The sequence below is a fragment of the Grus americana genome, chromosome 33 (assembly GCF_028858705.1).
Source record: "Grus americana isolate bGruAme1 chromosome 33, bGruAme1.mat, whole genome shotgun sequence".
Lineage (NCBI taxonomy): Eukaryota > Metazoa > Chordata > Aves > Gruiformes > Gruidae > Grus > Grus americana.
In genome coordinates, this window is record NC_072884.1 from 1,495,869 (window position 1) to 1,507,445 (window position 11,577).

General features: G+C 71.5%; 2 protein-coding genes across 2 annotated transcripts in view; one reads left to right on the forward strand and one right to left on the reverse strand.

Moving 5' to 3' along the window:
- The window catches only part of GTF2F1 (general transcription factor IIF subunit 1), a 54,449-nt gene extending 42,872 nt beyond the window's left edge, over nt 1-11,577 (forward strand). Inside the window, exon 15 of the mRNA XM_054808049.1 lies at nt 11,567-11,577. The gene's annotated coding sequence lies outside the window, so the exon portion shown is untranslated. The remainder of the gene's footprint in view (nt 1-11,566) is intronic.
- Nucleotides 13-3,734, reverse strand: NANOS3 (nanos C2HC-type zinc finger 3). The gene is made up of 3 exons (XM_054808059.1): nt 3,577-3,734; nt 881-2,012; nt 13-543 (listed from the first exon to the last, which is right to left on the reverse strand). Exon 2 carries the CDS (start codon nt 1,383-1,385, stop codon nt 912-914), a length of 474 nt encoding a protein of 157 aa, XP_054664034.1. The 5' UTR covers nt 1,386-2,012; nt 3,577-3,734; the 3' UTR covers nt 13-543; nt 881-911.

Sequence of the window (11,577 nt, forward strand, 5' to 3'; positions counted from 1 at the left end):
CTCCGGCACGGCTCAACTCTTTATTAACGTAAACCAGCGTTTCAACAGATAACCGGAGAACGGGGTATCAATAAACGCCTTCCCACGCGCAACGTCTGAAATAACGTTGAAAGAATAAACTGTTGCGTCCGAACGCCGGCACGGCATCCTCGGAGCTGCCGGCGACTGCCGGAGCGCCAGCACCCTTCCCGCCACGGGACCTTTCCGGACGGTCGGTCAGGAGCCGGTGCTGCCCTCAGGCACCCATCGGGATGATTAAAAACCAACAAACCAACCCAAAACCAAGAACTGAACCCAACCATGAACGCCCCCGGTGTGGGGGTGCCGGTAAAACCGCCCCTTTCCAGGGTTTTCGCCGGTGTCTCGATGCGGTTTCTGCCAGCGGCGCCCACCAAACCACCGCCGGGACGATGCCGCCTGGCTTGACCAGCTGGGGAGAGGAACTGGGGAGACCGGCCTCGGTGGAAGGCGCCGTCCCGGCACTTCCCGGTGTTTCATCCTCGAGGAGAGCGCAGCCGGAGCCGGGCAAAGCAGAGCGACTCCCTGGAAAAGAAGCCGGGAGAGACGGGTGAGCACCGCGCGCCAGAGTTGGCACCGCGAACCGGGCACCCCCTCCCTTAATTAGCTTAAATTCCCCCGACGAGCTTGCCAGAATCGCGCTCCCGGTTAAATTAAGGCTCGCATCGCGGATTTGGAGTGAGGCTTTGCCGAGTAAGCGCCGTTGCGCAGGCTCTGGCAAAGCCGCCGGCTCGACGCCGTACCACCAGAACCGAGTGTCCCCCCAGCCCATCCTCGCCTGGTGCCGAGAAGCGAAAAACCCCACTTTCAGCCCATTTTAGGGGTCGCGAGATTAGCAATTACCGTAAACCCGAGCCGGTACCTGCAGGAACAAGGGGTTTATCCGTGCTCAGCTACTTCTCCGTGGCTCCCGTCGTGGCACGGCCGCTTGCCGTTCTCTTGCCGGCCGAGTTGCGCGCCGAACGGCTGTAGACGGAGGTGTAGCCGCGGCGGGTGAGGGGGCAGAAGCGTTTGGTGTGCGCCCGGTCCTGCGTGGCCCCGCACTGTGGGCAGACGTAGCTGCGGAGGACGGGACACTGCACGCGGCCGCTGGCGTCGCGCAGGCTGTGCCCGCTGTAGACGTGTTTCGCTTCGCCGTTGTGCTTGCAAAAACCGCAGAGGGATTTGCCCGCTGACGCCGATCCTGATGCCGTTTCCGGCACGTCGGGCGCCGCCGCCGCTTCGGCATCGCCGGTGTCTTCGCGTTCCTGCGGCAGCGCGGCCAGCACGGCGGCCAGCCCCAGGTAGTCCCTCCACATGTCGAACGCGGGGCCGTGCTCCATCCTCCGCCGCTGCCCGGCGTGTTTTGGGGCAGGACGCGGTTCCATGTGCCGTCTGCTTCCCCGGCGGAGCCAGGAAGGGCCAATCGCCGCCGCCCAGGCCCGGTTCCCTCCCCCGGCAGCTGCTTGGAGCCGGCGTGTCTGCCCCGTGGGGTGGGGGTGTCTGCGCCTCTTCCCCTCTCCTGGTACAAGGGGGTCGCTCCCAAAACCCCCCTGCAGCGCCGCGGTCGCCCCAGTGCCGGCGTTTAAACCCCCTTGGTGCCAAACTCAGCCGGGGTCGGGGTTTCGGCCCCACGGGGACCTGCCGCCGGCTGCTCCCCTCATCCGGCACGACCCCAACCGCACCGGGCGCCTGCCCCGCCGCCCGCGGCCCCACGCCGCCCGGCTTGGCCAGAAACGCCTTTTTTTGGGGATAAACGTGGGGTTTTAAACCGCAGAAAAGCCGTCGGCGCCTTTGTGGGACGCCTCAAGCCGAGAGCTCCCCAAGCCCGGACTAAAGCTGGGATTAACGTGGCCTCTGCCTTCACCTCTGCCTGTCCCTGCCTTCACCTCTGCCTGTCCCTGCCTTCACCTCTGCCTTCGGGCTGAAACCGCCGGGAATCGGGTAAAGCACCCGCTAATGGACGGCAAAATCACCCACAACAACCGGGGCCCACAGAGCCCCGGGGGCGGCACCTGGTTTTGAGAGAAAAAAAGAGGATTTTGGCTTCCCCCACGCGGGTTTTACCGCCCCCCCGCCCCCAGCACCACGATGCTCCGCCGGCCGCGGGTGTTGAGCGTGAAGTTGGGTCCTCGGGGACGCGGCAGCACCGCGCCAAAATCCGGCGGTTTGGGTAGTGAGGCGCGCCGGAGCAGAGCCGCCCCGCGAGGACCTTCCCGGGATGGGACGGAACCACCGTGCCACGGGGATGTCGCGGTGTCACCGAACCGGGGCTACGGCGCTGGGAAAGCAGCGGCAGCGACTCTCCCGGCCGCTCCGGTGGGCCACGGGGCACACGCAACGGTCGATGGTTTCACCTCAGCCACAAAACTCACCGACAGCGTTGAATGTTCTCCGGAACCTCCGTATCGGCTCCCCGGCGGCGCCGGCATCCGCCGGAGAAGATTCACGCTCTTCCTCCCGGTTAATCCTGAGTGCCCGGCACGGGGTTTAACGGCGACGGACTCCACGGCAAGTGCACGGTGAGGATCCGGCTTGGGATGGGAGCCACCGGCCTCGGCCCCAACCCGTGCCCTGTGCCGTCACGGTACCCTTGCCGGAGGCTTCCCTGCGCCGGCGTGACGCGGCCACGAGGGACAGAGGTGCCGGGACGGGAGCGAGCGCCGGTGAAACAGGTCGAATCACCCCAAAACCGCGGCGGTTCTCCCCCGTGCAGCCACGGCCGAACCCGCCAAGCACCGGGGCGAGGGGGGCCCATCGTTTTTATTCATTACGAACCAGAGCCGCGGCGCGCCGTCGGCGTCACCGTCCAGCCTGAACCCCAAAGCCTCGGGGACAGGGTGACCGCACCGGGAGAATAACAGAAACGGGGGTTTCACCCCCAAAATGGGGGCCGTGCCCCCCAGCCCCTCCGAAGGGGCTTCGCAGCCCAGCGCCGCCCCGTCCAGCGGCCAAGCTGCTGCCGGTGCCGGCAGGCGGGAGCTCGGTGAGCGGTCAGGGCCCGTGTCGTGCCGGCCGCTCACCGCGCCTCCCATTGGCTCGCAGTGACGTCACGGGCGAAGTCGCGCCGCCAACGGCCGCGGGGCCCCGCGAAGGAGGGAAAAAAGAACGAAGGAAAAAAAAAAAAAAGTCCTGGAACGGCAAAGAATGGGCACTTTGTGCGACGACGGCCGCGACGGCACCGGCGGCACAACCGGTGCCGGGGAATCCCAGAGCCCGACGCAGCCGGGTGGGGGAAATTAAAAGACTTTTAAGCCAAAAAAAGCCAAAAAAAGCCAAACCCCGGTGGGCGAGCGAGGCCCAGCGCGTTCCCAGTGCCGCGGTGTCCGGCCAGGGTTGCGACGGTGCCGCCCCGGCGCCTCCCGCACCGAATTCCTCGCGCCGGGAAGCGGGGAGACCCCGGGCGAGGCCGCGGCTCCTGCTCCTGCCCGGCTGGGAGGGGGCGTCCCCGGGGCGGATTTTGGGGTAAAACCACCGGTTTTTGTTCAACGCCTCTCGCTCCGCAGGGCCGGCCGGGTGCGCGCTCAGCACCTGCCTCGGGTTTAGGCTTAAAAACAGGGAAATAGGGAAAAAACCCACCTGAGTCGGCCAGAGCGGCGCAGGGCGGATGCCGGGGGGGGGGGACACGGGACCCCCCAAATCAGCCCCCCCGCGCTGGGGACTGGGGGCACTGGGGGTCTGTGGTGCAGAGCACCCATGGGTGCCAGCACCCAGCGGGCGAGGGGCCTGCAGCCCTCCCCCCCCCCCAGCCCCGCGGGGGCCCCGGTCACCGGGGGGGGGGGGGGTCCTGTCAGGGCGGGGGCTGAGGCCCGGTCGGGGCTCCCGCGTCTGGCGCCCCCCCCCCCCCCCGGGGGACAGGGGGTCCCTCCGCGCCCCGGGGCCGCGGTGCCGGGGGGGGCGGTGCCCGGGGCGGGCGGTGCCCGGGGGGGCCGGTGCTCACGGGGGGGGCCGGGCCCGGGGCGGAGGGGGGGGCGCGGGTCACCTCAGGCCAGCGGCACCGCCCATTGGCCGCCCGCCCCGCCCCGCCGCTTCCCATTGGCCGTACGCACCACCCCGCCTGTCTCCTATTGGTCACCGCCCCGTCGCTTCTCATTGGCCGCCCGTAGCGCCCCGCTTGTTCCTATTGGTCAACTACCCGCCGTCTCTCATTGGTGGGCTTGGCGCCCCGCCCGTCTCCCATTGGCGGGTCTGCGGGCCGGCGTTTAACCCCTGCGGTGCCGCCGCGCTGCGACCTGGGGGGGCGGGGGCGGGACCCCTTGGTCCCTCCGAACCGGACCCCAAACCCGCACCTCAGCCGCTCGGGGGGCGGCGACAGCGCGGCGGGGCACCGGCATGGCGGGGCGTGGCATCGCATGGCGCGGCTTGGCACAGCATGTACGGCACGGCATGGCACATATGGCTTGGCACGGCTTGGCACGGCATGTATGGCACGGCATGGCATGGCTTGGCACGGCATGGCACGATGTGTGGCTGGGCACGGCATGTACGGCACATATGGCACAGCATGGCATGCATGGCACAGCACAGCATGTATGGCACGGCATGGCATGGCACGGCTTGGCATGTATGGCACATACGGCATGGCATGGCATGTATGGCACGACATGGCACGGCTTGGCATGGCATGGCATGTACAGCATGGCATGGCACGGCTTGGCATGGCATGTATGGCACATATGGCACAGCATGGCATGTATGGCACAGCACAGCATGTATGGCACGGCATGGCACGGCATGGCATGTATGGCACATATGGCATGGCATGGCACGTATGGCATGGCTTGGCATGGCATGGCATGTATGGCACGGCACAGCTTGGCACGTATGGCACGGCACGGCACATACGTCACGGCCCAGCTCGGCACACTGTGGGCACAGAGGCACAGAGCTGGACATGGCCCAGGGCTTGCCGTGCCGTGCCGTGCCGTGCCGTGCCCCGGTCACACGTCCAGGACCAGCTCAGGACGCAGATGCTGGGCCGTGCCGGGAGGCGCGTGGTGCCGGCCGGGGACCGTGGGCAGCGCTGGCACAGGCGGCTCCTTGTGCCCGTGACTCCCCCATGAGCAACGCGGCAGAAATGGCTCTTCCGGAGGGATTCCCACGGGCCCCCGGGGACCCGGCTGGCACTGGCACGGCCACGCTCGGCACCCCGGCACTCGTCCGGGCAGGTCCCAGCTGCACCCCTGGGCCGGCCCCGGTGCTCCAGGTCTCTTCCCCGGGGGTCCCGGCACGGCCACGGGGGCCTGGTGTGACCGTGGCAGCTCTGTCCCATGCGCGGTGGCGCATGACGGCACACGGTGATGCATGTCGGCACGCGGTGGTATGCCGTCTCTGCCGCCGTGGCCCGGGGTGAGCCACATTTGCCGGGTCTCAGCCGCTCTGGCCACCCCGGTGCCACGGCCCCCCACCCCGTCCCTGCGGTGCTGGTGCTGCCGGCATTGCCGCGAGCATCGAGGCTCAGCGTGGCCCTGCCGGCACCGCCCGGGCGCGGCGGGAAGGCAGCACCGGTGACTCACCGGTGCCCGGCAAGCCGGCGCTTGACGCAGGGCCCGGCCGCGGGGTGGGTGGCGGCGCGGGGGGCCGCGGGGTCCCACCGCCGGGCAGGGGCTGCCGCGTGTGGGACGGGGGGCGCGGGGGGGCTCAGGCCCCGGTGGTGCCCAGGGAGGTCCCGGCTGGGGACCCCGTGGCCGAGGGGGGCTGGGGGGGGCCTGGGGAAGCCCTGAGGGTCTGGGGGGGCCCGGGGGGGCCCCGTCCTCTGAAGGCGCCTTTGTTTGGAGCCGGCCGGTCCCACCCCGGCGGTGACTCACGGGCGCGTGGCTGCGCCCTGACTCACCCACACCCCACACCCCCCCCCCGGCATCGGGGTTCCCCAGGGCCCCCAGCCCCCAGCGGGAGGGTCCGTGCATGGGGGGAGGGCCCAATCTACAGGGGAACCTCTGCATGAAGGGGGGGGCCCATGGGTGCACGGGGGTGCGCAGGGGAGCCCGTGGGTGCACGGGAGGCCCGTGGGTGCGTGGAAGGGGCTATGGGTGCAGAGAGGAGTTTATGGTGCATGGGGGGGGCCCACGGGTGGATTGGGGGGGGCCCATGGGTGCGCAGGGAGGCCCGTGGGTGCAGAGGGTGCTTTACAGATGCGCAGGGGGCCCAGGGGTGCACAGGGGGGCCCAGAGGTGCACGGGGTGGGGGGGTTATGGGTGCAGAGGGGGCACCTGCGTCGCCCAGGCGTGCCGCCCCCGAGCCCGTTGCCCCACCGCCCCTCCGCGCCTGCGCCCTGGGAGGGGGCCGGGGACACCCCACGGGGACACCCCGCTCATCACCCGGCGTGGGGGGGGCCCTGCCCCACCCCAGCGCTGCCGTGGGGCGGCCGTGGGTGCCTGCCAGCCCGGTGCTGCCAGTGACTCACGGCCGTGACTCAGCCCCACCACAAACACTGCGTCGCGCGGCAACACCGCCCGGCCCCACGGCACCCGACCCACGGCCCCACGGCCCCACGGCCCCACGGCTCTGCTCCCTGGGAACGGCACCCCTGGTCCCCGGGGACCCCGGCAGCCGCCCCATCGTGGGGCCACCAGTGGGGCCAGGGATGCCGGGGGGCAGCCGGGGGTCCGGGGGGGCCAGGCGTGCCCCGGCATGAGGAAGGAAGAAGCCAGGAGGGAGCGCGGGGGCGGGAGGAAAGGGAAATCCCGTCCTGCCGACCCACCCGCGCCACCAGCCCCCCGGCTCCCAGTCGCCCCAGTGCCGTGGGTTCGGGGCTCCCAGTCGCCCCAGTGCCGGGGCACCCCCGGTGTGGGGCACACGCGGGCGGCTGGGAAGGCCGGCGGTGGGGGGTGCGGGGGGGCACAGGGATTTGGGGGTGCTGCTGGGGTACGGGGGGGCAGAGGTGTGTGGTGTACAGGTGCCGGGCTCATCCCATCCCATCGGAATTTCCTTCCCCTTCCCATCCCGTTCCTATTTCCATTTCTATCCCAATCCCAATCCCATCCCATTCCTGTTCCCGTCCCCATCCCAATCCCATTCCTATTCCCATCCCAATCCCATCCCAATCCCAATCCCAATCCCAATCCCATCCCATCCCATCCCATTCCTGTTCCCGTCCCCATCCCAATCCCATTCCTATTCCCATCCCAATCCCATCCCAATCCCAATCCCATCCCATTCCTGTTCCCATCCCAATCCCATCCCATCCCAATCCCATCCCATTCCTGTTCCCATCCCAATCCCATCCCGTTCCCGTCCCCATCCCATCCCAATCCCATTCCTATCCCCATCCCATCCCAATCCCATCCCATTCCTATTCCCAATCCCACCCCATCCCATCCCGCTGCCAGGACAGGTTCCGGTCTCTGCCGGGTCGCGGTGTTGCCGGGGGCAAAGGGGGTTTCTCGGTGTCACTCTGCAGCAGGAACAGCGTCACCGGGCGCGGGGCAGGACGTGGCACCGGTGTCTGGACGGGGCTTTGGCCACACGGCTCAGCCCGGCCACCTCCAGAAACGCCCGGGGGAGCCGCGGCCGTGCCGTGCCGTGCCGCGCCACCCCACGCTCTGCCACGCTGCACCGCACCACGTTACGGCCGTGCCGATCCGTGCCGCGCTGCGCTCTCCCGTGCCGCCCTGTGCCGTGCCGCACCGCGCCGTACCCTCTTGCCCCTCGCCGTGCCGTGCCCGCCGTGCCCGCCAGCGGGCCGTGCGAGTCCCCGGCCGCCCCGGCGCAGCGCGTGTGCGAGGCGGCGGCGGGGCTGAGTCAGGCGGGAGGAATGCACCGTCTGGCGCGTGGGCGAGCGCCAGCCCCGGCCGCTGCCATTACCTAGAAAGGACATTTCTGTGCCGCCGGCCCCGCCACGGCCGCCGCGGCCCCGCCACCGGCGTGCGAGAGTGTGCGAGCGCGTGCAAGCGTGCGCCGGGCTGTGCGTGAGCCGCGGGGCTGCGCGCCTCTGCAGCGCGCCGGGTGTGCGTCGCACGGGGGCTGCTCGGTGTCACGGGGGGGTGAGTGTGAGTGAGTGTGCACGTGGGAGCGTGGGGGGGGGGGGTGCGCACGTGCCCGTGCGTCGCACGGTGGCTGCTCTGCATGTGCAACACGGGGGGGGGGGGGGGGGGGGGGGCTGCAAGTGCGTGCGTGCACACGCAAGTGTGCGTGAGTGCGCGTGCGCTCCCGTGCATCGCTCGCCGTGCACGCCGCAGGGTCTGTCTGTGCAGCGTGTGCAGCACAGCGGGTGTGGATCTCTGTGCGTGCGTGTGCGTTGCGTGTGCATTGCACGTGTGTTGTGCGTGCGTTGCGTGTGCGCGCTGCAGCGCCTGTGCACGCGTGTGCTGCGAGGCGGGGGGGGGCCACACACCGCTGCGGCGTGTTTGGGTGTGCATTGCCCCGTGCGTGCGTTGCTGCGTGCGCGGTGTCACGCGTGCGTGTACAGCCCCGAGCGCGCGGTGCCGTGCGTTTGCGTTCCCACGCGTGTGCGCGGCTGTCTGTGCATCACCGCGTGTGCCGCGGCCGTGCCGTGTGCGCGATGCGGCGCTGCCCAGCCCCACAGTGTGGGGGGGGGGGTGTTGTCCGTGTCCCCCCCCCCACCCAGCCCCGCGCGCGTTTAAAATTAGCAGCTGGCGCAGCGTCTCCCGCCCAGCTGTGCCGCCCCGGGGGAGCCGCCTCCGCCAGATGTGCGGCTGCTGCCAGATGTGCGGCCGGGCTGGGGAAGGGCCGTGGCCGCCGGCCAGGCGAGGGCTGGGGGCGCGGGGACGGGGACGGTGACCTCCCGGCGGGCACCGGGTGCCGGAGGGGCCGAGCCGTGGGGCCCTGGGGACCCACGGGGGTGGGGGACACACGCGCACACACACACACACACACACACACCCCCGTCCCCATGCCGCAGCCGCGCCGGTCCCCGTGGCACGGCCGTGCTGGGAGCCGCTGGGTGCGAAGGTGCGGCCGACGGGCACCGGTGGGTGCCGAGCCCCCGCGGGGCACCCGGTCCCTCCCCGCTATTGTTTATCCCTCCTCGGCGCGGAGGAAACCTAAAACCTCCCAATAATTGTATTTAGGAACTTCCATCATCTCCACGGAGACGGGCGGTGACGGCAGCCGGGCCGGATCCTGGCAGCGCCCGGCCAGGCCTCACGTTAACCCCCAGGGCGCCGCGACGCCGCGGCCACGTGCCGGTTACGGCGTGCGAGGACCCGCGGGCGGGGGCGGCGTCGCGGGGCGCCGGGGAAGGAACGGGGTTGGGGTGGGGTGGGGGGGGGACACACGCGGGGCCCCGGCGGAACCGACGCTCAGCGGCAGCACCGAGGGTGCGGGGGGCTGCGGGGGCCGTGGCAGAGCCGACACCGCGCACGGGGCTGCCCTGGGTGGCACCAGCCCCGTCCGTACCCCAGTGGGTCCGTACCCCACTCAGCTCCGTACCCCGGTGGGTCCGTACCCCACTCAGCTCCGTGTCCCCCCCAGCTCCATGTCCCCCCCAGCTCCGTACCCCAGTGGGTCCGTACCCCACTCAGCTCCGTGTCCCCCCCAGCTCCATGTCCCCCCCAGCTCCGTACCCCAGTGGGTCCGTACCCCACTCAGCTCCGTACCCCGGTGGGTCCGTACCCCCCCCAGCTCCGTGTCCCCCCCAGCTCCGTACCCCAGTGGGTCCGTATCCCACCCAGGTCCGTTTCCCAGTGGGTCTGTTTCCCACCCGGCTCCGTCTCCCACCCAGGTCTGCACCCCAGTGGGTCCGTACCCCCCCAGCTCCGTACCCCCCCCAGCTCCGTACCCCACTCAGGTCCTTACCCCCACCCTTGGCTCCGTCTCCCCCCCGGCTCCGTACCCCAGCGGGTGGGCACCCATCCGTGCCGGTACCACCCGTCCGTGCCCAACCTGCCCGTCCCCGGCAGCGGGGGGCGATGGGGGTCTGGGGGTCCGGGTGGGGGGTGTGTGGGGTGCCGGGGTGCAGGGTGTGGGTCGGGCGGAGCCACGGTGTGTGGGGGGGCGGGGGGGCCCTGGCCTGGCGGCGTCGGCCGCAGTGACGCGCTGTGGTTTTGCCGACTTCCGATGCAAAACTCTGTTTAATGTCTGTGTGTGCGGCATCGCCATGGAGACCCCGCGGGCCCCGGCCCCACGGCACGCCACGGCACCCCACGCGCCCGCTGCCGCCACGCCCCGCCTCCGGCTTCCCCACGCCGGGGGGCCGCATCCTGCCCGCTCCCCCGGGGCCGGCACGGCAGACCCGCTGGGCTGGCACTGCGGCTGGGGGACCCCCGGCGTCCGCACTGTCCCCCCAGTTCACCCCCGGCATCGCCCCCGGCCCCCCAACTTCATCCCCATCCCCCCCAATTCACCCCCATCCCCCCAGTGTTGTCCCCACCCCCCAATTCACCCCCGGCCCCCCAACTTCGCCCCCGGCCCCCCCACTTTGTCCCTGTCCCCCCAACACCATCTGTCTCCCCTGACATGAGCACCCCGGCATCGCCCCGTCCCCCGGGACGTGTGTGTACCCCGACATCCCCCCGACATCGCTCCCTGTCCCCCCAACATCCCCCCGTGTCCCCAACATCCCCCCCGTGTCACCCCCCCCCCCATCAGCCCAGACCCCCCCACAGCCGGGCAGCGCAGGGGGAAACTGAGGCACGGGCCGGACACGGGGTCTGCGGGTTCCGACCCACCGCGCCGTGGGGCCCGCGTCCCCCTCGCTGTGGGGCCCCCGTCCCCCGGGAACACGCGTCGCCCTCGCCGCGGGGGTCGCGTCACCCCGGCGTCGCCGTCCCCGCAGACGGTGCGGCACCGCGCGCCCACGGCGGCTGAGGCCCGGTGGCCTCGAAAGGGTGCGGGAGCCCGGCGCCACGGCCCAGGCCCCTCCTCTCGCTGCCGCCGCGGCCTCGCCGCGCTCCCGGGGCGGAGCGAAGGTTTTAAAAAGGATTTCCCTTCTTGGAGTAAAAGTCAGTGACTTTGGGAGCCTTCGCGCTCCCCGCCCGCCCGCCCGCCGCCGCCCCGGGGGACCCCAACGGGGCCGCGGCCGCCGGCGCTCCCGGTGAGTACGGCCGCCGGCCGGCGCTCAGGCCGGCCCCGGCACGGCGGGAGACCCCGGAGGAAAGTTGCCGTCCCTCCGGGGCGGCGGGAGAAGGGTTGGGGCCTGGCCGGCCTCGCTCGCCGCGTGCCGAGCCGTGCCAAACCGCGCCGGGCCCTCGCCAGGCCGTGCCGTGGGGATGGCGGGCAGGGGCCGTGGCCGCCCCGGTTCCCACCAGAGCCGAGAGCGGGGCCCCATGGGGCCGGGGGGTCCCGGCGGCGTGTCGGGGTGTGGTGGCGGCGCGGCCGCGGGCATCGAGGCTGCCAACGCCGACGCCCGCTCGGGGGGCCGGCGAGGGGGGGGGCGGGGGGGGGGGCAAGGCAGCCGGGGGGTTTTGGGGGCACGGGACCCCCCGGGCGCGGTGCGGCAGGCGGGCGGGGGCCGCGGGAGGGTGCGCCGGGGCGGGCGCCGCCGAGGAGCGTGATTCATCCTTTCCCCCCGGCGCTGCGTGTGCCGACGGGCGCGGACGGGGCGGCCCCTTCCTCGCTCCTCCTCGGCCCCCGCCCCCGCCTTGGCCCGGCCGACGCCGCGAACCGCGCCGGCACCCCGAG